This window comes from Anthonomus grandis, chromosome 14 (assembly GCF_022605725.1).
Source record: "Anthonomus grandis grandis chromosome 14, icAntGran1.3, whole genome shotgun sequence".
NCBI lineage: Eukaryota > Metazoa > Arthropoda > Insecta > Coleoptera > Curculionidae > Anthonomus > Anthonomus grandis.
Window position 1 is genome coordinate 14,557,294 of NC_065559.1, and position 27,800 is coordinate 14,585,093.

General features: G+C 30.9%; 1 protein-coding gene and 2 long non-coding RNA genes across 7 annotated transcripts in view; 2 read left to right on the forward strand and 1 right to left on the reverse strand.

Moving 5' to 3' along the window:
* Nucleotides 1-27,800, forward strand: part of LOC126744819 (uncharacterized) — a 68,517-nt gene that overhangs the window by 31,731 nt on the left and 8,986 nt on the right. For 3 of the 5 annotated variants that reach the window (XM_050452377.1, XM_050452382.1, XM_050452379.1), the window contains 4 exons: nucleotides 796-885; nucleotides 8,963-9,103; nucleotides 9,308-9,571; nucleotides 14,591-14,827. In XM_050452377.1, the coding sequence (XP_050308334.1) occupies nucleotides 802-885; nucleotides 8,963-9,103; nucleotides 9,308-9,571; nucleotides 14,591-14,827 (726 nt within the window). In that variant the 5' untranslated portion in view covers nucleotides 796-801. Of the gene's footprint in view, nucleotides 1-779; nucleotides 886-8,962; nucleotides 9,104-9,307; nucleotides 9,572-14,590; nucleotides 14,828-27,800 lie in introns of all 5 variants that reach the window. The other 2 variants (XM_050452381.1, XM_050452380.1) reach the window with 2 other exon arrangements.
* Nucleotides 1-27,800, reverse strand: part of LOC126744821 (uncharacterized) — a 71,824-nt gene that overhangs the window by 30,483 nt on the left and 13,541 nt on the right. The window lies entirely within an intron of this gene.
* LOC126744820 (uncharacterized) lies at nucleotides 14,834-22,354 on the forward strand. Its single transcript, XR_007663316.1, has 2 exons — nucleotides 14,834-19,285; nucleotides 19,346-22,354. It is a non-coding gene; the product is annotated as an uncharacterized LOC126744820 (long non-coding RNA).

The following is a 27,800-nucleotide window of genomic DNA, read 5'->3' on the forward strand; positions in this document are numbered from 1 at the left end:
CACCTAAAAATATAAAAAACTATAGTTTCCTTTTATTCCAAGCCACCATATATATTTATTTATGGTGCCACAATATATATTTTGCACGTTGGTATAATAATTATAAATTATTATAAATGAAATACTGATTTTGTTAAGGAACCTCCTGAAATATTTTTTTACGCCAGTCGATTTACCGCAGATACTGTATTTTTACTACTTTTAAGGCTTAAGTTGGATGTGGGGTCAATTAAAATCCAAGTTGTTTAAATCTGTTTTTGTTTGAAGTCAATGTTTTAGCCTATATTAGGCCTCAATCAAAATCTGTTCAATGAGTTAAGTCAATTGGATTTCGGCTTGAGTATTTTTTGTGTTATAAAAATTGTCCTTTTGGAAACTCGGGACCAAAACTAAAATATTATAAATAAAACCACCTAAATAAACTGAAAGATTGGTCCTTTTTATTCTTTGATAGTTTAGGTGAGTTATAATCGGCTAAAAACTTAAGATGAATTGTTCGTTTTAAATTTAAAATAATTTAAAAGAATACACATTTTTTCTGGCATAATCACAATATGTGCTGGTGTCATCAGTTTAAAAATATAGTAAAAAAGTATAGCTTAGAAGTAAGTCCAGCAATTTTACATGACCTCTTTTATGCTAAATGTTTCACACCTGTTCAACACCCAACATTTATTAAATAAAATTATTTTAATTATCTTTATCTTTTTTTTCCGATTAAACATACATATACATAAATATATAAAAAAATTGAAATTAGGAATTTTTAATTTAATTAGTTCTTTTTATTTTCAGATTATCATGAGGGGCTTAGTAAGTTTCGCGTGTGTAATTAGTGTATTACTTTTTGCAGTTTACGCAGCGCCCGCTTCCACTAGTCTTCAGGTACGTGCTCCTTAGTTAAATGCAATATTTAAAAATTCTGCAGAATTATTTAATAAATCTATTTTTAGCTCGTTTTATATTACTTAAATTACCTTAACAATCTAATATATTAAACGTACATTTAACGATTGCTAAAGTCTTTCGTAAAATACATTATTTGTTAACTAATTCGGACTAAAAATTTGGGAATGATTTACAAATTATAATAATTAACTACGAAGTAACTGATTTGATTTTTTTTAATTATGAGTTTGTTGAATATACTTTCGATTTGATTATATTTTTTAAGGTTTGACTTAAAATATAAATATACTATATACGAGTAGTCGTATTTAAAAAAAGGAGTTGTATGTTTTCTGGTATTTACCCTTAAATTAGTTTGATCCTTTTGCCAGAAATTCAAATTTTTTTGCGATGTTTATTGAATTTAATAAAGCCAATTTGGCATGTCAAATAGCTTGTTTCAGGGCAAACGAAACACTATCATAAGTTTGATTTCATATGAGAAATTTTCAGAAAAATAATCGCATATGATGGTGAGAAATCAATAAAATTTTCTGCAAGCTGCAACTTCTTTCATTGCATTCTAAATAATATTTAATAAAGGTGGCCGTTCAATCATGAATCTTTAATCCTTTTCTTATTCTTTTTTACCACCACTATAGGACTTACCAAAAGGTGTAGTACCTAACTGATTTAATTATATCAAATTTTTTTAATGCGTCTTTAAGCAGCATTGCAAATTGCCTAGAAACTAAATATACAAAATCCTAAATTTTTCAACATCAAACCTTTAATTTTTAATTCCTTTCTTAAACAATATTATCTACTAATCAAATACACTCTAAAAAGTTTTCACAATCAGATTCACTTAAATTTTTGAGCAACAAGTTCGTACAACATAAGCAAATACCAAGATAACTCCATTCTTAAACAGTGTACATATATCGGTATGTACATGAAAGGTATCATAATGTCGTATGCGCAAACCCTTTAAAATATTCGCTAGATTTTTTTCAGTGACTCTCTATGTTCCTGAAAATAAGATCACCTGATAACAGAACATTCCAAAATGGATCTTACCAAATCGCAAAACAATCTCCATTGCTTCTAATAAAAAAATACTTCCAATTTCTTATTTAAAAACCTAGCATCTTCGAGCTATTAACAGATGTCTATATGATCTACAAATGAAACTTTCTCATCAAAAATTACCCCCAGGGCTCTGATTGACAAAACTTATTTAAGTAGTTCATTATTAATAAAGTAAATAGATTTAAATTTGTTCTTCTTTGTGAAAAACTAATAAAACAATACTTGTTCACATTTTAAAACAGCTTGATTTTTTCACACCACTTACTATGAGTTACACTATTGGCACTTTTTTCGAATTAATTTTATTGTATGTTTCAAATATTTAAAAATAAAAAATAATGAATAAAGAATTGTTCCTAAGCAATAAAATATGTTGAAAATTACGCAAAATTAAGTTTATTTAGATATTTAACTGAACCTGCTTACATAGCACCTTGTTTAGTTGATTAAAATAATACAGTATTTCAAAAAAGGAATATACAAGGCACTCATTAAATAAATTAACTTGTTTATGGATTATTAGAGGCAGATATATAAAATTATGTTCCATCTTACTTCTCTAAATTACTTACGACTCATATTTACCCGACAAACTATACACTTATTTAACCAAATCTATTATTTCTTGCATAATTTAAATTGTGCAACTTAATGATCAATTCTCGCTTAAGTGAACAAAAAGTGGGTCATAGTTTTCTTCAACTTTTTAACTTATTTTGATATATGCAAAATATGGCGTTTGTCATGAAATTTACGATGTAATAGTTTTATTATATGAATATGTATATTATTACAGTTGGGTAACTTGACGCAGCACATATAAATATCACCTAAAATAAACGTAATATGAACGAATTTTTAAAAATGTATCAATGGAATTACCACCTACTTAAAATATATCAGATATGTTGAAACTTACCACTTTTTATCTTATGCTTCAAAATATTATCAACTTTATTTACCTCTTATTTCTTTATTATAAAATTCTAATATTATTAAAGATGACTTAAAATATCTAGTTTTCGTATCTGTTATTAAATTCATTAAATTTCTATATTCTTTGGCTTTATATTAAGTTAAAATTAAATTAATAAACATTATAAGATAAAGTACCCAAAACATATGTATAGGGTATCCCAAATTCGAGGGTTACCATTGGAATCTCGGAAACCAGTTACAGGGTCGGTTAAATAGAGGCAAAGTTGCGCAATTTGGAGCTTAAAAAAAATTTAAATTCCGAATACTTGAATATACTACCTGAATACCGGAGTTATCCGAAAAAAATCGAAAATTGTCAAAATCGTTTTTACCTTCTACCGACTTTATTTAAAGAGACATCGGAAAACTAAAAGCAGTTTTTCATTACCACTTTTTATGTCCTACAACACAAAAAAAAATTAATCCGACGTTTTGTTATTTTTCGATCATCAGCAACTTTATTTTTTCTTATGAGCGCCATATTGTATTTTCTCATTTTTTAAAAGTATTTTTAGGTAGTAAGTAAATAATCACCAAAATGCAATAAAAAATATTTACAAATATATGTTCAAATTGATATCCTTCTGATTTGATACATTTTGCAGAAACTCGACTAATTTTAACATTGCATGTTGAATGCGGGAATTGAGCTAATTTCTCTTATTAATTTACGCCTTAAATGAAATATGTCGACAGTTGTGTCGCAAAATAATTAATTTTTAAGGTAACCCCGTAAAAAATTATTAAAAGGATTCAAATCTGACGTCTAGCAGGTCATTGCACAGCTTCGTGCTTTCCTATCCATTTATTTGGAAATATTTCATTTAGGTGATTTGTGAATAATCGGGAGGCGCGCAATCCTGCTGCCACCATAACTCTCTTACAATATTAAGAGGCTCATCTTCAAATTGTTCTAATATGTTGTTTAAAAACAATTCGGTATACCTTTAGGAAGATAAACTTCCCTCGTAAATAACAGAGCCAATAATTTTGTTGCGCCATAATTCTACCCACCCGTTGAAACAAGTTCGACCCTGTGACCTGACTTCTGCGTGTTGTCTTTGATTTTCTACCGCCGAATAAATGTTCATAAATTTTGTTGGAGAGCCAGTGGCAAAATTCCAGCCGTCTAATATTGTCACCTGGTCTAAGTTTTTGACTTAGATGAATTTTATATGGATGGTAATTTAAAGTTAAATTCTTTAAAGTTAAGTTCGCCATATTTTCATTTGGGCACATGCATTTCATTCTAAAATTATCTTATTGACCCTCGAGGTGCATTACTCACCTTAAATAAAAAGAACAGATATTGTTAATAGCTGTATTAACTTTTGTTAATAATGTTTTAAAACTTACAACATTTAAAATATTTTGTTCTGCCGCAGCGGTTATTCGTCGGCCATACTTTTTTCTTGGTGTTTCCAAACTTCCAAATTTCACCAAATTTTTATCAAGTTTCGCAAAGTAATTCTCATGCGACTGCAACCGGTCGGGATATGCATGTAAGAAACGCTCACTTGAAATTCTAGCATTTCGATTTGTTCCAAAATAAATTCGCAATATATCGCGCTTTTCTAAATTTGAAAATAGCATTTTCTTATTTTTTTAAGAATTTAAAAGCTAAAGAATTGCTAAAAAAAAAGGGAAAACAGGTGACACTGACGTTTGATCTAAGCAATCCAATTGTTTTAAGTCATAGCCGCCTTTATTTTTTTGTTACATAGCAACGGCCATGTCACTTTGGCATGGCCTACTTGCCATTTATATTTAAAAAATCTTTTTGATTAAAATAATACCTGTAACACATTATTAAATTGGTTTTAAAAATATCAATTGAATACGGGGTATTTCATAACTTTGGTTCATATATAAAACAGAGTTGATGATAATTTCCCAGATAAACTTGTTAACAAATCCCATTGATATAATCGCATTGAGTTCTTATGGGAAGTACTTGAAGGAATAATCGGACATGCAAGTGCGATACCTCATTTTAAAGGCAATTAAAAATACTTTTTAAAAATGAGAAAATTCAATATGGCGCCCATAAGAAAAAATAAAGTTGATGATCGAAAAAAAAAACGAAACGTCAATTTATTTTTTTTGCGTCATGTTGCAAAGTATAAAAAGTGGCAATGAAAAACTGTTTTTAGTTTTCCGATATCTCTTTCAGTCGGTAGAAGGTAAAAACGATTTTGATAAATTTCGGTTTTTTTTTTTGGATATCTCCGGAAGTATCCGGAATTTTAAAATTTTTTAAGCGTCATTTTATTAAGCTCCAAATTGCGCAACTTTGCTTTTTTTAACCGACCCCGTAACTCTTACGGTTTCCGAGATCCCAATGGTCACCCTCGATTTTGGGACATCCTGTACATAGTACTCCATTTTCTCCAAAGGAAAAACGGCATATTGTTTTTAATAAATAGCATATACTTTTCAATATAAAATCTAACGATTAAAATAATATAATATTTCAATGACCGTGGTATAAGAATCATTTGCATTAGCTATATTTTGTATTAAAATAGTTAATTATATAATATATGTCAACTCTTTATGGTCGATAACTCAAACAGAGAAATATATCGATTTTCCTCTTAAATTGAAACAAAATTCAAATTAAAAAGAAAAAACCCTTTTTTGCTGTCCCATCTTAGGAGATAAAGAAAAAATTGTTTGATTACTTTTTACATTTATGAAATAAATCTTTAAATTAATTTTCTAAGATCTTCTAAGCTAAAGTATTCTACATATACGACTACAATTAAGTGATTATTTGTGAAAATTATGTTATCATAATGCAGTGTTGCGTCTATTGCTTATGCGGCAAAATAGGTTAAGTGGAAGAGGAGCTTAAATCTGTTACGGTTCTTCTTCAATAATTTAAGTAAAATAAAGACATATATTTAAAAACTAATAAGCTACCTATTTAAAAATGATATTTATCATTTTAGCAGTTTTTCAGTTTTTTTTAAATTTGCAATTTATTATAAAGAAATAATCTGAAACGATATTAGGCCTTAATAGCGGTTATATTTTTAATTTAAAAACATCCAGTAAAATAAAAAACTTTGCACAAAGTCAACTTTACATTCTCAAACATAACAAATACGCATATATTAAATCTTACTACTTAAAATACAACGACTTCGTCAGTAGGTATATCTGTACTTTCACTTTTTTTTACTTTCTTCGGCCTTCGGCTAAATTCATATTTTATCAGTCTTGACAATAACGTAATACGTTGCTTGTTTAAAAATTTATATAATAATTAAGTTACATTATCATATTATATACACGTATGGGTTTTTATTTGAGAAGATTCATTATTTTTACTTATTTTGATATAAAATGATACAAAAATGTTAGTTTATACTATATACTAATTGAGTAACTAATTTATTATAATATATTATATCATAAGAAATGCATAGCTAATGGTAATTTTGTTTTGAAACGAGTTGCATAGGAATGCAAAGATATTTTATAATATTTAAAAGGACAACAAAAAAAGGGTTAAAATTGAGAGTATCATAAAAACAATAAATTACAATTATATGGTTCGCCCCGCTATGCTAGGGCTTCATCAAAATCTATACAAATAACAATAGAATCATATAAAAATCTTTGGTTATATCTTGAAAGTAGTAAATTAATAAAGGAAAAAGGTACCAGAAAAACTTATTACATTACCAAATTTCTTAAATATGAGGGTGATGATACCTATTTATGAATAAAAAAGTCTAGTATCAAATATTATTATTTAATGTATAGAAATGTGTACTAAATTATATAAAGCCAAATCACTTAAGTTGGTAAATATGATGAAAATCTTCATTTACACACGATAAATCTGGATTTGTTAAAGCCTTTCCTATTCTAATTGTCTTTAGCAGGTAAAATATCATAATTGAAGTCAAGAAGAAAGTTAACAAAATACTTCTTAGTAAAAGGGGTTCGTAATAGAACCTCTTTTAAACTTATTAAACTAGTTTCTATGCTCATGAATGAATAGTAAATATCTTTCAAATACTGGGTAATAAACTGGGCAACATGACTACTATATAGCTTGCAACGTGTCAAAAAACCCTTATTATCCACATTCTCAGGTACCATACATTTACTGCTTATTAGAAGAAGAGGGCACTCCTATGCAGCCTGTGACCAGACTTTTATATGACTAGTTTCATATAAATGACAAAAGTATTTGAGGTAATAAGTGCGACAGAAGCAGAACAATATATTTACGACTAAAACCATCAGCGCCAGTAGCAATAATTTTAAATTTACTGTATATTTGCACATGGCCAAATAAGTTATTTTATTTTGGCTGGGACCAAGGTACGATGTCTACAAAATATTTGCTAAAACTATTAGGATCTCGTATTTCACTAAGATAACTAACTGGTTTCGAATTAACATTATTATATTTCAAAGTTTTCCAAAAACCTCTAGAATCAACTTTAAACTAAAAATCTACAAAGGCTCTTTTTCATTACGAATTGATAATGTTACTAGATTTTTCAGCATCTTGTTATCATTCCAGTTAACACTAGTCTTATTTTTGATGTATTTGGAAAGCGCTTTACCTCTAAGATGCATCATGAATTTCATATTAGGTGTAATATTAATGTGACTCCTAGAAGAAATCGAACTGTCGAATATTGCAACTGCACTCCACCCAGAGAGACAGCAGGTGGTGTTCCAAATATACGTCTTCTCGTGAATAGTAGAAGCTTTGTTTTTTGGGGTAAATCCTGATACTCCCCGAGAGGCACCATTTGTCCTCTATATGCAGAGCGTACATGATTGGGCCCTTTATTGTGGCGGCTTCTCTCCTCGGGCACAGGATTACCAGGTCATCAGCGCAGGCTTATGTGTATAGGTCAGCCTTGTCTATATAATCTATGAAACTGTCGACCACTTCGCCCCACAAGGTTGAGAATAATACTCCTCCCTACGGGCATCTCCTAGCCGTCAACGTTTTAACAACTGCAGATTACTTTATAAGGGGGTGTTATCAAACATCCCTTTAATATGTATAAACTAGGCAGGCCTCATCATTGCCTAGAGCACCTTTCTCATAACGTGGTATAGGGGCAGTCCCGTAAATTTGCCCGCCTGGTATGCCTATTGTTGCAGATGCCAAGATACCTTCTTTCAGATATCGATCAATCAGCCTCTAGATTAGCAGAAAACTGGTGAGGCTGATTGGTCGGAACGATTTGGGGTCTGTGTAGTCGCTTTTTCCTGGTTTTCGGATCAAGACAACCTTCATCTCACGCCATAACTTTGGAACATAGCGTTTAGTAAGGGAAGCCCTAAACAGTCTAACGATATGTGGAGTTACATGTATTTTTTAGGATCATGTTGTTTAAGTTAAATTATCTTTTTACTATTAGCACTTTCTAAAAATAATAAAATTTAAAAATTTTATTATTTTTATATAATTTAGATTAGTCAAATGCCTAGATAGACTGCGAAGAAAGGTGCCAAATAAACAAAAGAAGCCCAATAATTAATAACGCTAAACGTTAAAAAAATGTAATTTGGTAACAACTCGAAAAGTAAAAAAAAAGCCAACTACAGTTTTCAGGTTTTTTCTAGTAAATTTAATACACTTTTTGATTCTGGTATTAAAATTATACCGTATTATTTACATTTTTGCGAAAAAATCAAAGTAATAGTTTATAAATAAAATGGTGTCTTCTAACAATCTTACTAAAAACTTTTGCGTACTACTGGATAGAACATCTAAAAGTTCTTACATTTCGCTTTTAAACAAGCCCCCAAATTGAACAAATTCGGGTAAGTCCTTTTAAAAGTTATAGCCATTTATACAGATACACTTTATTCACTATCTTTCTTTACTTATGAAGGTCGTATGAAGATTTCTTATTATGTCAAAAAAAAGGTAGCTTAATAGAAATACGTAATAAGAATAAATTTTACCTTTTTTGTTGCTGTTAATTATTTTATAGCTTTAAACCGCTCTAATTGTTAGGTATCAGCAGCAAGTGGAGGTGGTTTATTAGGGTCAGGAGGTCTGGCAGGAATATTATCGAATATTGATTTACCAGGACTTTTACAAGGAGTTAATAGTTTTGTTAAACTAGTTGGGGCATTTTGTCCTCCATTATCACAGGTAATTTTTCATGACAAATTTAAGAACATAATAACGTAGATTAAAATAAAGCAAATAAGCATGATGTACTATTTTTTGTAAAGCTTTCAGGATGACAAAATAAAAAAATAAGCATCTAAATTCTTGGTAATTTAATGGTACTTTATCATAGTTAAATTAGAGCAAAAACAAAAATATAAATAAGGATATTTAAAACTATTTTAGGTGTTAGACAATGTTATCCAAAATGTAACAAGTACAGCTTTCCGAGTATTTGGTAGGGCAATTCTAAGAAGCGGGGGTCTAGGTGGTGGAAGTAGTGGATCGTTAGGTGGAGATTCTGGACAAAGAGTAAATGTTGTACTTCCCACCTTCCCCCCAGATGAAGACTATGATGATGAAGAAGAAGATTCTACAATATCTAGTACCATTGCAAGTTTATCTTTGGATGTAGAGGCTGTTACATCAGATGCGGTAACGCTTTACACTGTATGCTTTCACATTTCTGTTTGATGTAACTATCGTTGACTTCAATACTATGAGTTAGCGATCTTGCAACGATACTTTGCAAGAGATTTGGCTATGGATATATTTTTATTGACAAAAAGTTAGAGCAATGCTTATATTTTAAGATAATTAATTTTTGTTTACTTATTGTCTTTTTGTTTACTTATGCTTTAGGTATACCAAGTACTAGTACTAATTCTCGTAAACAATAAGTATTTAAGAAACGTTTCTTACTATACATTTAATGTTTACTTCTATCTTCTAACTCTTTTTTTTAATATGTTCTTATTATACAATTCGATACAGTTGTTTTCTTATATTACTACTGGTATTAGTGCATTATATTAATATTAGTAGTCCTTGCTTTATAGATAATATTAAAAATATTGGGTAAGTAACAATATCTGTTGAGTAATGTTTCTATCATTTATTTTATTTCTTATCTTATGTTACGGCTAATGTAATTAATCCGGATATTATTTATAATAACCGGTGAATATTCATAATAGCCAGCAAGTTTGGTGAATGTAATACATTTGTTTGTATTAATGTAAATTTTCTACATTAACTGGTCTTTTTCAACCCAACTCACCCTTTAGAAAATATGTAAAAGTAATAAATATGTTGATATTTTTGCCACTGTCTTTGGTTGGATTATATACAGTGCATCCGTAAAGAAGCGGATAAATTCAATAAAAATTAAATGGACCGTTTCTGAGAAAAATGCGCGACCCCATCGATTTTAATATTGGGTTAAGAGTTTTTCTACGTAAAAATTAAATATACAGAATGACTCAAAAAAAAGATATGACGTCATTAATATGTTTTTTAAATGCAAACCGCAATTTCTTAATGCAGAATCAGAGAGAACGCATTTTTTACAAAGATATTACCTTTGTTACCTTCAAAGATATGGTACACTTATTTGTACCATATCTTTGAATGAGTGGTTACATAAGCAATTTTGAACGAAAATGATGATAAAATGTAAAATTAAAGAAATACCTATCAAAATTGAATGTTGGTATTTTCGTTTTTTAATTGTTGTTGTTTGTGCCAGTATCAAAAAGTGAATGCATTTTGGTGCAACTACTTGAAGTATTTTTACATGTTCAAGTGGTCATTATTCTTTTTGAGCGGCGAAAGCAGTGCCATCCTGCATTTTATTAGTAACTACACTTTATTACCTACTGTTATTGAATAAAATACGAGAAAATTAACTGAACGTGAAAGAATCGAAATCTTGGGTATTATTGGTGTCGGAGATATGTCGCTTCCTTAAAAGGAGGTGGTTCAGTTGTTTAATGCAACTCATCTTGATCGGTCGCCTATAACCCAAAGCATGGTAAGCAGAGTTGAGGCAAAGTTTCGTGAATTCGGGCATGTTCGGGATACTCAAAATGCTGGTCGGGGTTCAATAATTGAAGAAGATGAGCTTAACATTCTGTTAATAGTACAAGATAATCCCATAGCCACAATATCAAGCACGGCTTCTAATGTTAATTTATCGACCTACTGGGCATAAAGTATTGAAAAAAGCAATTTTCCACTCTTATAAAATATTTTTACTTATCAGAAGATGATTTTGATCGCCGAAATGAATTTTGTGAACTTTTTTTCAGCAAGATGAAGCCTCGCCGCACTATGTTTTACCCGTTCGCAACTATCTACATGAAGTTTTTCTAAATCGTTTAATAGGTAGACAAGGGTTCATTGAATGGCCACCCAGATCACCAGATTTAACTTCCCTCGATTACTTTTTATGAGTTATTTTTATTTTTTAAATCACCTTAGTTATTGACAGGCTGTTAACGGTACTTAATTCGAATATTTAATAAAGATAGGTATATCTTTAATTTAATATTTTATCATCTTGTATATATCACGCAGAAAAACCCTAAACCAAATATTGTCAATTTTAATATTTTGGGCTTGGGTTTGAGCATTTTATTCAGAAATGGTCCGTTTCATTTTTATTGAGTTTATCCGCTATTTAAGAATGCACTCTATATTAACAGGAGAATATACTTAATAACCACTTTATTACATTAACCGTAACATATACATATAGTCGGAGACAATACAGTGTACCCTGAGATTTTTGAGAAATAAATTGTTTTACCAAAAAGGGCCAAACACGTCAAATTTAATATTGAGAGAGACATTTATTAACAAAAATTGCGTTTCTCTGACATCCCTCATCTCCCAGAGCCCCAATGTCAATTTTTTAAATGGGAATAGGGCTCTAGTCATATCTTGAATTAAATGTAATTTTATTTTCTACATATCCCTATGTTTATTTTTATATTTTATCAGTTCATTCACAAGAAATATTAAGAAATATGAATAAAAAAATAAACGTTATTTCAAATGAAAAAATTAAAAGAATCTAACACCTATTTTATTAAATATTAAAAATGATCTCGGTTGACTCGGTACACAAATATAGGCGTTGTTTAAAACGTGTGCGCACATTAGCGAACATTTCGGACGGTCTTAACTGATATTTTTTAACAATTCTATTTTGAAGATCTTCAAGGGAATCAGGGTTTATGGCAAAGACTTCGGTTTTTAAATGATCCCATAAAAAAATCAAAAGGTGTAAGATCGGGAGATCTAGCAAGCCACTCTGCAGTACCACTTCGGCCAATCCATCGTCCATAAAATACATCGTCAAAAAATGACAATCGGCAGCAGCATAATGTGGTGATGCCCTGATGCCCTATCTTGTTGAAACATCAGTTAATTTTCTAGGTTATCAACTTGCTCAAGTACCTTAGCTATTCTGGGATGGTTGGCGTCCTGCAGCAGTTTCAAGTAATTTTCTGCATTAAGATTTGAATTAATAAATAAAGGTGTAATATGATCTCCCAGGATACCAGCCCACTCATTAAGTTTTTGAAGTCGCTGCTTATGCGTTTCTTGAAATAAATGAGAATTTGTGTCACTCCAGTAATGAGAGTTGTGTCTGTTAACTCAACCATGTAAATAACTTCATTTCTCACTGGATGCTGAGCGTCATTTTTTCTGTTTTTTATGGACCCGGTTTCTTCAAACTTAAAAACTAAACTCACTTCTTCTAAAATCTATTACAGAAAGATAGTTTACTCTTTTATTCAGATGACTACCACGTGCTTTTAATGCACGTGCTGCTGTTTCAGCAGATTTTGTTGATAAAGACCCATCAACTCAATTCTTTCTTGTAGCATATAAACCATTGTTGCCAATACTATCAATATCACCAGGACTAGATTAAACAAATACTTTGTGCTACTGTTATTATTACTCACTTCAGCAAAACGTTAATACAAAAAACTCAATAAAATAAATAAACCATATATTCAAAACAGACTTGAATCGACAGATTTTTAAAACAGACATAGATATTTTCTCAAAAATCTGGACGCATTACACTTACATTTTTCTGAAAAAAGTGAATCAATAACCCGTTTCTTAACACACAATTTTACTAGTAAATCTCTAGAATTATTAAGAAAGATAAGGCAAATACTAGAAGTTTACTAGTAAAATTGTGTGTTAATAAACAGATTATTGAGTCACATTTTTTTAGAAAAATGTAAGTGTAATGCGTCCAGATTTTTGCGAAAATATCTAAGTCTGTTTTAAAATCTGTCGAATCAAGTCTGTTGTGAATATCTGGTTCATTTGTTTTATTGAGTTTTTTTGGGGAGCTTAATTGATTAAAAAAAACTGCAATAACTTACATTTTTTAAGATGTGCCAGGAGTTCTAGTAGTACTGCAATTAACATAAGTGTGGGAGTTTTCTAGCTACATAATATAGGCGTATATTTTAAAACGTTTATTTACCATCTATTATTTTTAATGCAATTATTTATTATGGTTTTTATGGTTTTCAAATTCTCCGAGCTAAAATACATCGATTGGCTATCTTACATTTCTTAAGAAATATGCCGTTTTTTTCATAAAAAGAATATATTTTAGAGTTGAAAACACTTTGTTTCCTTATACGCTTAAGGATTATACTTATGAATTATGAATTATGAATATTGTTTATATTGATCCATATGTAAAGTTCCGTTGCGAAGAATAACACTCTAATGTGAAATATATCCTGAATATTTTATTTCAAATCTTCAACATTTCTTATATCTCCGAAACGATTTGGACTAGCCTTATTAAGTAACCCAATAAACTTTTGAATTTTTTTACATTATAAATTGTTTCTTTACTTGGTTGAAAATGTGAACCTTGCCTGCAGATAGTCTAAAGTCTAAGTCAGGAAGTCCTAAAAGCAATGCTCTGTAAAGTCCCATTTGCAGGGCTTTGTTAAATAATAATATTTTTAATAATTTTACAATGTTCCTATAATCTTAAATGTTTGATAATATAAATTTAGTGTTAAGTCAACCTACAAAATTGTCAAATAAAAACGATTTTCATATGTACATCGCTGATAAAACTGCGCTTAATTTTCTACGGTACTTATTTAATAACCCAATTTCAATATATATTACTAATATCTAAACTTTAATTTATTTTAAAAAACGCTATTAACCTGTGTAATGCACTGTACATATTTAATCTTAAAAATGCGAGGTCGGAACTTCCTATATAGTCCTCAAAATATTATATGTTGAAGCCATCAATACTCAAGAGTTTGATTTAACTAGTTTTTTCATATTTCTCATTCTAAAGGATAAATAATTAATAAGTCTTAAGTACTTTTACCCGAGCATGCATTGATTTTTATTGTATCTAATTTATATATCCGTGACGGAATTAGTCGGAAATTACATGTTTCTATAAAAATTTTTTTTAACTATACCTAAAATAAACTAAGTACGTATTTATTTGCCTGTGTATTAACCTTAGATTAATTTTCCAGTCTTTAAATATTACTTTAATTTTAGACTAATTTCTTTTTTAATATTAAGACTTTTTACTAATAAAACACTATATTTTCATAAATAATGTCAAGAACAATACAGGTTTTAATTAATGTTTTCTATTTTTTTCAGTCGTTAGCAGTTGAGATTGACGATTCAGCTAATTCAATAGCAAGACGGCACATACGAGTTGTAAGGGAAGCTGAGGATGAAAATTCGGACCAAGAGAGCGCAGAGTCCGCTCCGGAACCAGAAAATGATTTATCTGACATAGACGATCAGGACCGTAACAAACGGTACTCACCGGGAGGTAGTGATCATGGCGGTGCAGGAGCGGGCTCTGGCAATTTCTTGTTCGATATTATTAGGGTAAGAAATTGGAAAATGTGACATATTTTAAACACAGTTATTAAAGTTGCATCATATTAAGCAAACGTTTTTAAATTGTATATTATAAACAAAAAATTATTTAAGGATTATTATTTATATAAATATATAAAAACTAAATGTGTTATAGTAAAAAAATATAAAAGTTTGTATTGTAAGAATAATAACTACACTTGTCAGTTATGTGTAATAACTGCATGTGACAACGTGCTTTTAAAAGTTAGATATTATATTATAATTAAAAACCGTTTATTCTTCTTTTGATTTATGTTTATTATTAGGTGCAGATGTTTATACAATATAAACAGTGGCGTTAACATTAAATAGATGGTATAAAATTCGAGTACAGGGCAGTGGGTAGATTATTTTTTAATTTCATGATAAATGTACGACGAGATACGTTAGGGATAATATTGGATAAATGTTGTGTGATTTTTATTATTTATGCACCGTTGACAAAGTTATGCAACTATATGTGGTAATAAATGGGATAAACAAAACAAAAGTAAAAAATCTTATTTCTTAAGCATTATATATAAAATAGCTATGTTACAAGTGATGTGTCCTGAGAAATTTTTAAAAGAAACGAACTAATATTCCTTATCACTTTCATATAAATTTTAAAATAAACCATTTGTTTTCTACCACCATAGCTTTAAAACTTTTTAAAATATGTAAATATTGATTATGCCAAGAAAGGTAAAAACATTAAATGTTAGATGGACTAATAAAGGATATGGGCCTCTTAAAAAAAGCCAACCCTACACAAACTCAGTTTTCTTGTTTTAGGAATAATTTAAATGCAGTCAAAGTTGGTCAAATAAAGCGTGTTTCTGATATAAAAGTTTATTCCTTGCATAGATGTGTCTCAGATAGCAGTGTTTTCTTGAGTGTTATTTTTCTTTTCTACATCGACAATTCTGTTATAAATTTTTTTCGGCACTCACAAGGTTTAATTTCTAATTACCTTACAGAAATTAACACGTTTTTGTAGTTCATATTTTGACAGATACGTCATATGAAAAAGCATTTTGAAATATTTAATAAATAGGCACAAGATAAACTACATCTGAAAAGGGACAGAATAAACTCATGTTACGGCTTAAGGGTGAAAACCAATTCTGGGAAGAGAGTCTGTTTATATTCCACAGAGGTGAAGGGCAGTCAAAAAGCTCAACACAGATTGGAAAGGTCCATTTCATGAGGCCACCAGAATTAGCGAGGTGAAGTTCCGGATCTAGCGACGTTCGATAATGAAGATTGTAAACATCGTCTGGCCACCACCGTGGTCTTCTGGCCGTGGGCCACACAGGTGGACTCCTCTTTGACCCTGGAGGTCTTGATTGATCGGGACAATTATACTGGTGAGGGAAGCAGTATTGTAAAAATAGTTTTATGTCAAAAACTCACCCTTTTCGTTTATAATGTCAGATTATCCCTTTCAAGTGACTCACATTGACCATCGTTTAATTGCTTTCAAGATGAACAACAAGACTGATTAAAATATCACAAAACGCGATCCCTGATAAAGACCCATGGAATAATTTAAAAATTGATAGAAATTTCTACACTATTTTTTTCTATAGAAATTAACAATTTTAAGACAACACTGATAGTCAAAGCACATTAGTTACAAAGTTTGAAAATTGAAACTACCAGGAATTACAATAAAATAGCCTAAAATGAAGTTATATAATAATTAGCGCATTTACATTTTCATAGCCCTGCTCCCTTCTGAAGTTTGTGCAATGGTATTCATCAATCAATCAACCTTCAAGGTGTTTACAATTTTCATCTTCGTTGTTAGACGTCGCTATATTCGGTACATCACGTTATTAATTTTAATGTCCACATGAAATAAACCTCCCAATCCCTCTAGAACTTTGGTGTCTTGCCGTTCATTCTCCGTGAATTATATAACCAGACTTTGTCCCTTAGATAAAGACCAATAAAATTCGCCTTTATCACCGCGTCATCAGTTAAAGTTTATGCAATGTCTATTCAGGGACCATTTGCAAACGCTTTTGAAGCTGGTCGACGTAATCTTTAAGGCTTTCATCTTTCTCGGGTCTCCCAATAATAATGTCCAAAGGAACACGAAGTTTATCACCGAAGATGACTTTTGTCGTGCTTTTTTTCAGTAGACTCGTGGATAGAAGAACAATATACCAATAGGAATGGTTGTATACAGGTATCCCAGTTCGTTTGCTTGAGGTTTACCAAAATTCTCAAGTGGGTTTTAAGATTGCGATTAAATCATTCAAGCGTTCTATCAGAATGAGGCTGTAGGGTGGTTATGCGAGCCTTATTAATTACCAGTCACTGACGTACTTGTTGCTTAGAGTTCCTTCTTTCGTCTCTGTCTGGGGATATTAAATGAGCATATTCAGTTTTGGAACAGCATCTCAAGTGCTTTAGTTGCTTCTTGGTTTAAAATAAAATAATCCTTGAGCCACTTACTAAAGTAATCCATAGCAAAAAGAACATATCGATGGCCATTCGTTTAAAGGATACACCAACAATATACTGCATCATTTTTCATTTGGTGCGAATTCTTGGACCCTTGGGTGAAGCACATTCCTTGCATTGTCTTGATTTTGTTCATTAAGACGTCGCAATTTAATGTCACTCTGGTATAGATCAGAGTATCTTTTATTTCGATTTTCGAAGGTTGTCTTTTCTCGGACTCACTCACTACAAGAGGTAATGCAATTCTTTGTTAAATAGGTATATAAGGGATAAAAAAACTGTAGATGCCTGTTAAAATATAAGTTTGCTGCCTGAAGAGAATTTTCACTACTATCTTATGAAGACAATATTTTTTTTAAATTGCTAGTTTCCTATTTATCTGTCATTCTCTCGCGGCCTTCTTAAAAACATAGAGATGCATTTGTCTACATGTCCTACTGTTAAAATTAGAATGATAGGTAATCATTTTACGAAAATTGTAGTTGAGTATTAAAAATATACAGACAGTTATTATAAATTTATTTTTTATCTCAAAATCCTTAATTATTATCAATAAACAAACAGATTATATAATCGTGTTCTACGGAAAAACCCCATCAAAGACATTTTTTACTTCTTCACTCAGTAGATTAAAAACTATGACAGCTGTCAAATTTTTGACAAAAAATGCGAAACTCGCTTTTTATATATAGTAACAGAGATAACGAAGCTTTATATATAGTAACAGAGATAAGCTACATAAGTGTCCAAAGTGGATACCCTATTCTCTACAGGAAGATATGTATTAATATGTATTAATAAAGATTTCTTAACAAAATATGTAAAGACCTATAGCTCTACTAATCCAGAACCTATTTCTTTCTGGTCTCTTTCATAAAAAATGAATAACGTTTTTGAAATTTTGTAAATATTTATTGATTCTACTTAAAATGGAAATTTGTTTAGTTTTATATGAAATGTACACAGTGGCAGACGTTTATTTATAATAGCTAAGAAATGTGATAAAGAAAAACAATATGGGCCCTCGCCGTATTATAGCCTACTGGCGTAGCAAATGAGAGCAGCGGAAAAAATTGAATTTTGTCAATATATCAATCTATTTAGAACTATACATATAATCTCAACTTCATATATGAGACAGATACACATTCCCATGCATCACAATTGGTGTACCCAATCCAACTCCAAAAACTTGGTTTCCGACGGACTTCGACACGGCGTATTTGCTATTTGCTCGGTGCTTGGTTGACACATTAATTTTATATGAGCCCTAACAACTATATATTGGAACAAGTAGTCTTAGTAATTCTTTTAATTTATTTAAAAATAATAAATTAATAACATTTTTTATGTTTTAGAGAATTATTTTTAAGGTTTAATAAAATTTTGATGTTAAATAATATTTATTTAATTGTTTGATAATCAAAAAATGTTGACAACTAAATGTTGGAACATGGGTTGCTTTAGCTCAAAATTTTCCAGTTATATTAGCATGACGCGAAGATGGCTTTGAATAAACAAAAGTAAGTAGTGCGTTGTCAACAATAAAAATTTTGATGCGTCACTTGACCATTAATAATCAATTACTGTCATTTTTATGACGAGTAAAATACAATAATGGGTCGTGGAAAACCTACTGATCTAAAAGTGCGAGAAATTATTATCCGGCAGTACCATAAAGGGAAAACAATGCGAGAAATCTCCAGTGAATAAAATGTTGCAATAACTACTATATTTAATATAATTAAAAAATATGGTGAAACTGCCAGTATTGGTGTTCGAGGCAAAAGTTCAGGACGTCCAAAAGTTGTTTCTCAAAGAAATGTAAGGAACTTGATTAAAATTTGTAAGTCGGGAAGAAGAAATACTCTACGAGAAGTAACTGCAAGGTGGAATAGAGAAAGTGGGATAAATGTTTCCAGAGAATGCTGCCGCAAATATATCCACAAGAGCGGTCTTAGTTTTTATAAGGTATGTTTAATAGGCTGTTCTGTACTATATTATTTTACTTTTTTTCATTTTTTCGCCTAGGCCAAAGAAAAACCATTGATAACGGATACTCAAAAAAGGAATCGTTACATTTGGGCCAAATCAAAACTCTCGTGGAACAAAGAAAATTGGAGCAAAGTTATTTATAGCGAAATTTGATGTCTGTGTTGGGAAAGCCTGTGATTCGGGACAAAACAGAAGCATTCCATAAGGATTGTCTTAAAAGGACTGTAAAGTTTCCACAGGGCATCATGGTGTGGGGTTGTATGTCAGCTAAAGGGTTGGGAACGTTACACTTTATTGATGGCATAGTAAATGCAGAAAAATATCAAGACATTCTCGAACATTCGCTTTTACCAAGTGCAGCAAATTTATATCCATCTGGAGATTTTATCTTTCAACAGGACGGTGCCTCATGTCATACTGCTAAATCTACCAAAAAATGGATGGGGGAACATAATATGAAAGTTTTGTCACACCCCTCTAGCAACCCGGATCTCAATCCAATCGAAACACTTTGGCACAAAATGAAGCAACGCCTAAGAAATAGTCCGCAGCGTACTTTGCCACAACTACGTGCTAAACTACAGGAAATATGGGATAGTTTCACCCCTGAATTTTGTGAAGGTCTAGTTGGTACAATGCCTCATAGAGTCCAGGCTGTTATTCAAGCTAAGGGCGACGTTACGCCTTACTAATTCGTATTTTCCTTTTTTAAAACTCACTTGTTCCAATATTTAGTTGTCTTTGTTCAATTATTTTTCAATAATTTACCAAGTAATTAAATACTAAATAACTTAAAATATATAAATAAATTATAAAAACAATATTAAACATTATAAAAAAGCTTGTTCATTTCATATTTATGATTAAAAAAAATTTAATAAAAAATTTTCGCTAAATGGGTATTTTATTTTAAAAAAACCGCTTGTTCCAACATATAGTTGTTAGGGCTCGTATAATAAAGTGGCATGTGAGGGCCCAATTTTTTTATTTAAAAATTTTTTGAGGTTCAAGCAGCAGGGCCGCCAAAAAATGTGAATATTTTTCTTTGTTTGTATTTTTTCTTGTGTTCTTAAAACAAAAACTCTTTTTATAAAAATATTCTTTCAAAATAAGGGCAACTTGCTTACAAGCTGCTACTTTATTATTACAAACTTAAACTTGAGGCTGAACCCTGCAGCCCTCCTTCACAAGTTCCAGCTCTATTTTTAATTTAGACAGTGACCGCCTAAAGTTCCGCATGTTATAAATACTGCCAATTGTTTCTATTTTCACGGTTGTACTTGTAAAGAATCTCCGTTTTCGAATGTCACTGTCAGTTCGAAAATTAATAGTTTTTATCAGAATAAATTATGGCTAATTTAACGGAAACCCAACGAATTGAAATTTTAATGATGCTAGGGTACGGGGATCGAGTGCGCACGCAAAAAGAAGTAAGTAAACTGTTTAATGCCAAATACCCAAACCATCCTATTTCTCAGTCAACAGTTAGTAGAATAGAGCACAAATTCATAACTTCAGGTCATATTAGGGATTTGCCAAGATCAGGTCGTCCAAAAATGTCTGACAAAACAAAATTAAACGTTCTGCTCTCCGGCGAAGAAAATCCAAATAATGCAACTTCACAAATTTCAGATGATAATGATATAGCCGGAACGTCAGTAAGACGCATCTTAAAAGCAAATGAATACCACCATGAAATGAAAATATTATAAACTGTAAAAACCCTTATTAATGTACCAAGTGTTCAAACTGATCCCCATTTACTTCTTGGCAGAAAGCAAGACGGTTTACAAACTCATGTAAAACACTATCAATTATTTCGGGTGATATACGTCTAATTTCATATCTAATTCTATTTTTCAAATCTTTTACGATGTTTGGCTTCTCAATATAAACTTTACTTTTCAGGTACCCCCCATAGAAAATAGTCGCAGGGATTTAGGTCTGGTGACCTGGCCGGCCACTCTATTCGCCCTCTTCGTCCATCTTCAATTACCACAAATTATCTGTCGGGAGAGCAGGGTCTTGCTCGTCTGGGTATAGGGCAGTCAAAGCAGGGATAAGATCTTAAAGAAAATTCAAATAGTGTTGTCCTGTTAAGTTTTCTTCGCAAGTATGGCCTTATTACTTTATTTTCCACGATACCAGCCCCTAATATTAATTGATTTACGGTACTGTGTATGACCCTCAGTTGCCCAGTGTGGATTTGACACTGACCAGTACCGACAATTTTGCCGATTTGCCGACGAAACCGTTTAAACAAAGAGATGCTTCATCCAAAAACAAAACTCGCAACACAAATTGACGGTTATTATTGCAAATGTTCATCATTTGCTTGCAAAATTGGTTTCTTCGATCAGGACCCTCCTCATTTAATTCGCGTATTAGTCTAATTTTATAAGGGTGGTATTCATTTGCTTTTAAGATGCGTCTTACTGACGTTCCGGCTATATTATTATCAACTGAAATATGTGAAGTTGCATTATTTGGATTTTCTTCGCCGGAGAGCAGAACGTTTAATTTTGTTTTGTCAGACATTTCTGGACGACCTGATCTTGGCAAATCCCTAATATGACCTGAAGTTATGAATTTGTGCTCTATTCTACTAACTGTGGACTGAGAAATAGGATGGTTTGGGTATTTGGCATTAAACAGTTCACTTACTTCTTTTTGCGTGCGCACTCGATCCACGTACTCTAGTATCATCAAAATTTCAATTCGTTGGGTTTCCGTTAAATTAGCCATAATTTATTCTGATAAAAACTATTAATTTTCGAACTGACAGTGACATTCGAAAATTGAGATTCTTTACTAAGTTCAACCATGGAAATAGAAACAATTGGCAGTATTTATAACATTATTTTTATCCTCGATTTTACCTTAATTTGTAAATAGACGTACTTATTTGTTTTTTTGTTATTTAAATGTAAATATTTCGGAAACAGTTGAGTTTTGAGATAAGGTGTGTTATACAAAACTTGCTTGGAATTTCGCCTATATTTCATAAATGCAATAAAAAATATAGCATTTCATTTAAAAAAATGATTGATGACGTCATATCTTTTTTTTTGTTCCACCCTGTATACAAAAATTTATGTGAAATAATGCGCAACTTAAAATAAAAATCAACGGGTCCTAGCGTTTTCTCACAAAATCATGTCTCTAATTTTTATCGAATTTATGCGGAACTTTAGGCGGTCACTGTATATTCATCTTCTCGTAGATTTTGTGAGTTCTTAGCCATATGAAGCGTTGGATTCTTTCCAGTTAAAGGCAAAAGAAACTGGTGTTAACTTGGTGTTGTTATTATAATCATGTGTTCTATAAGATATGGTAAAAAGCAAGTAAATTTTTGATAGTATAGTTTAAGTTATATAGTTATATTTTTGTTAGGTATAAATTTTATTAAACTGCGTAATTTATAGTTCCGTAATAAGAAGTTTGCTGTGTATACCACAAAAGTTTGATTGCTTTTGATGAGATGCTAATAAAAAAATATCTTCCATTTAATAAAAAAACCTGATAGAACTTCTTGAACGACTTATGCCTTCTGAACGAAAACCGCTTTATTTGGTTTTTGTGCTTTAGCTTTTTCCTTTCGAGGCATATATTTATCATGTTAGTTTCCATTTGCTTACTTTTACTCTCCCACCAGTATATGTAGTAAAAATTCCAAACTTTTTAGATTCATAAAATAGCATAATTATTTTTATAGCTTTTTGGATTATAACTTTATCTGAGTAGTACCAGACGACGCCGTAAAGCCAAAGGCGTTTCGCCGTAGTGATAATATGATTCTATTGTTCAATATTCACGTAATATTAATGGAAAATCGACAATGAATCCTTGATTAAAACCATGCCTATAACCTTCCTCGTGTTCCTTTTCCTAATAATAATCAGTAACGCAGATTAGGCATATTGCTTGCACTGCAGATAGACATTCACATTTATATAGAGGGTGCCCCACTTAAAATGAATTGAAGCCAACATCTTGGTTTGTTTGTTGAGCGATCTTTTTAATTTTTGGACAAGGCTATATGGCTATAAGCCGCACATTTTGCTAAGAGTAAGAGATACCATACCTCATAAAGGCACGTTTTAGTAGGGTTTGATATTTTTTGATTCAAGAGTAAACTATCATTAGGACACTAATTATTTCAAATCTCTTAATTTATATTAAATCCTCATTTCCCAAGATACTTAAATTTTAATTTTAATAATTATTAATACAGGGTGTATCATACACCTAGTTTATATCAACAAAATATGTGATTTAAGTTTTCAGATAGCTTTCTTAGTTTTCAATTCTTCTAATGTACGTGGACCGGAAAAACTTTATTTCTGATATAAACCTACAAAAAAAATCCAGACCTAGGAGGTCATGCTCCAAAGGACTATTGCGATTAATCCATTTATCTTGAGCCATTTTCTTAAAGATTGGAGAGCCGTTTAGCTGAATATACAAATTCTTTCTATAAGTTAACATCAAAGAATAATAAATATTTAAAAGCTCAGATGGGAAAATTATTTTAATTTATATATAATAATTAGTATTAATTTCTTACATTTATTAATTGCAGTACAAATGGTATTTGCCTGTATTGCGAGCTTAGAATTGAAATACATTGAAATGCTAGATTTAGCATGGCCGTGAAACTATGGGCAGTTTGTTTGCTTGCAACATCTCCGATGCAAGCAATCTCTGATGCAATCATGCCAAATGCTTACGTAGAAGTGACAAAAAAAAACACAATTTATATTACAATAAGAATTTGTCACCTATTTTGACAGGCGCAAAACAATAACAGAGAAGATAGACTAGAAGTCAACATTCAAAGTTAAATGAATGTTGAAGAGAAAAAGGCAAGAACATCGCAACGGCGCGCCGCTCAATAGCATTTTTGATTCCACCAACACAAGCAATCTTTACCAGTGACGCCGTCAAAAAATATTTACATGATAAATATTTATTATTAATTGATTATGCTTTAAATTATAAACAATATTACCGTTTATGAACTCTTTATGCGTTTTTTAACGTACTTTTAAAAAATGCATTTTTAAAGAAATTAAATATTTTGTAATTATTATAGATTTAGAAGTCTTTAGTATTCAACGTTTATGACGTCGGTTGTCCCTTGATATGATGTTATTGATTGATTACTGGTGAGAAGATCGTCTTAAATGGCCTTTTTCCCATGGTGCAGCACAAACGGCACAAGTTTTTACTATCGTTACAGTTCACAAAAACACCAAAATGACTTAACCTTTTTCCTTTTTCAACCAAAAACTAAAGAAAAAACACAGAACTTTACAAATACCGAATGTAAACACGAAGCCGTTTGTCAAGATGACATCAGCTTGTGCCTATGGTGTTTCCGTTTCAAATTTTTTAGAAGCGATTTTAGGAATAAGTATGTTTATAATTTTTCTTTGCGCTTAGATTAACTTATATCTATTTCTACTTTTTATTTTTAATCCAAAATCTAACATCAATAAGTAAATTTAACACTATTATACAGTGCGAGTCTGTAACTTGGAATAAATTCAATAATGAATAAATAGAGGCGTGTTCGGAAAAACGTTCGGACACTTCAATTGAGATGGTAAGCTGCGCATTTTTTACAATAAATGTTTTGTATACATGGTGTGCTACGTTGGCGGCGCTAATACCAACTTTCTTCTTTTGAATGGGACAGCCTATATGTTACTATATTTTTGGATTGTCCACAAAATTCCAAACATTTTGATGAATCATATGCCAGACCTTTATTCGATTGTTTTTAAGATACAGGGCCTTAAAGAAAATGTATTTCATAAACTTAAAATGAGGGGGGCTTTTAAATCTTTTTCTTTAATAAGTGTTCAAATAGTATCCAGATAGTTTCGAACAGGTCTTGCAAAATGGGGAGGTGCACCATTTTGCTGAAACCAGATGTTTTTATTCGGCATATCAGCTTCTATTGAATCAGGGAATAGAATAGCTAGATTTGGAATGAGTTCTTCTTGTAAAAACTGTAAGTGCCTTGCTCCATTTAAATTTTCTTCGAAGAAAATTGAGCCTATAACTTACTGACTTAGAATTCCTGCCCAAACATTTACTTTTTCTGGGTGTTAAGGGTGGCCTTACCTCATCCAACATGGATTTTCTTGCACCCAATAACGATAATTTTGACGATTCTCCTTTCAGCATAAATGTCGACTCATCGGAAAAGAGAACGTTTTCTGTAATAAGATTATTATTCTGTATTAGTTCCATAAACTGTTCACAAAACTCAGTTCTTCTATCTGCATCCTCCTGGTTGAGTTCCTGGAGAATTGTTAGGTTATAGGAATGAAATTTTTCGACTTCAAGAACCCTTACTACCGAACACTGTGTCACTTCCAATTCGCGTGCTACCTGCCTAGTGGGAATATTAGGATTTTCTTCGATGGCTAATAACACATTAATTTTGGTGTCTTCATTAAGTGCAGATCGATGAGAACTAGATCGACAGAAAGACGTTATTATTCTTACGTGATCATTTTCCCAAAACTGTTTTTCAATCTTGCTTATGGTACTTTGAGATATGGGTGGTAAATCAGAATACTTCAGTCTGAATAAAAGCAAAACTTCATTTTGTGTTCTTGTTCTATCTCCGTGCCCAATTATCATTGAGATTTTGTTCTTTCACTTAAATAGCCTATTTCGTAAAAAAATTAAAAGAAACTTAAATCTGATTATTTGACAGTAAATTATAATATAAGGCACGTCTTGTAGCAATGTCACAACTTTTAAAATAACAAAATTATAAAAATGCCACATTTATAGTATATTCATAAAATACATTACAAAAAAAAACTGTTTACTAAAATGCATATTTTTTGAATTTATAAAATTTTTTAAATAAAAAATTAAAACTTAAAAACAGGTGAATAAAGGTATGGCATGTGATACATCAAAATGTTTGGAATTTTGTGCAGAATCATATAATAACATATATAAAATACAGGGTGTCTCACGACGAATAGACGCGATCGATATCTCGGAAACTAATTTTTCAAAAATTTTGAAAATTTGGCAACATGGCACAGTCGATGGGGGCTACACAACTAAAATATTTTGACAGTTGTGACGTTTCCGGTTATACCGGAAGTAGGTGTCAACTTCGTTATTTTAAATGGAACACCCTGTATATTTTTACATTTTTGACTTTTACGTGAAATTCTAAGTATATTTTGTATATAATGTCCTATACCTAAGTGTAACCGTTTTTGACATATTTTTAATTTCATGTCAAAAACTATGTTTATATGCCCTAACATAATTACCGATTACTCCCTTTTAGTAGCCTTCATTTATTGGTTAGTTTTGGTTTTATTTTAGAGGAAGGACCACTTTAAAAGACTAATATAATATTTGGCTAAAAAAAAGATACAGGGGGGTCAAAAACTAGCATTAAAAATTAAAATGAAAAAATCATTAAAAGTCAATTTTTTTAAATGGAAACCCCCTATTTTTATAATTTTTTCATAAAGATAATTAAAAATAAGGTTAACTTTGTATAAGGTTATCTAGTCCAAAAATTGATAGTTTCCGAAATATTGGCAGTTTAAATTTGGCCTAATATTAAAAGCCGTATAGTAACAAGGCTCAAGGATTGTTGATTAGTTGGGCATGACGGTTGTCATAGTAACCGCTAGAAGCGGCAGTAAGACAATGGATTATATGCATTAAATTTATAAGTTACTTGCTATTTAAGTTTTCTTCGTCAAAGTGTAATTTAATTAAAAAGTGTACATTTCTGTTATAATCCATTATCTTACTGCCGCTTCTAGCAGTTATTATGACAATCGTCATGCCCAACTAATCAACAATCCTTGAGCCTTGTTACTATACGGCTTTTAATATTAGGCCAAATTTAAACTGCCAATATTTCGGAAACTATCAATTTTTGGACTAGATAACCTTATACAAAGTTAACCTTATTTTTAATTATCTTTATGAAAAAATTATAAAAATAGGGGGTTTCCATTTAAAAAAATTGACTTTTAATGATTTTTTCATTTTAATTTTTAATGCTAGTTTTTGACCCCCCTGTATCTTTTTTTTAGCCAAATATTATATTAGTCTTTTAAAGTGGTCCTTCCTCTAAAATAAAACCAAAACTAACCAATAAATGAAGGCTACTAAAAGGGAGTAATCGGTAATTATGTTAGGGCATATAAACATAGTTTTTGACATGAAATTAAAAATATGCCAAAAACGGTTACACTTAGGTATAGGACATTATACACAAAATATACTTAGAATTTCACGTAAAAGTCAAAAATGTAAAAATATACAGGGTGTTCCATTTAAAATAACGAAGTTGACACCTACTTCCGGTATAACCGGAAACGTCACAACTGTCAAAATATTTTAGTTGTGTAGCCCCCATCGACTGTGCCATGTTGCCAAATTTTCAAAATTTTTGGAAAATTAGTTTCCGAGATATCGATCGCGTCTA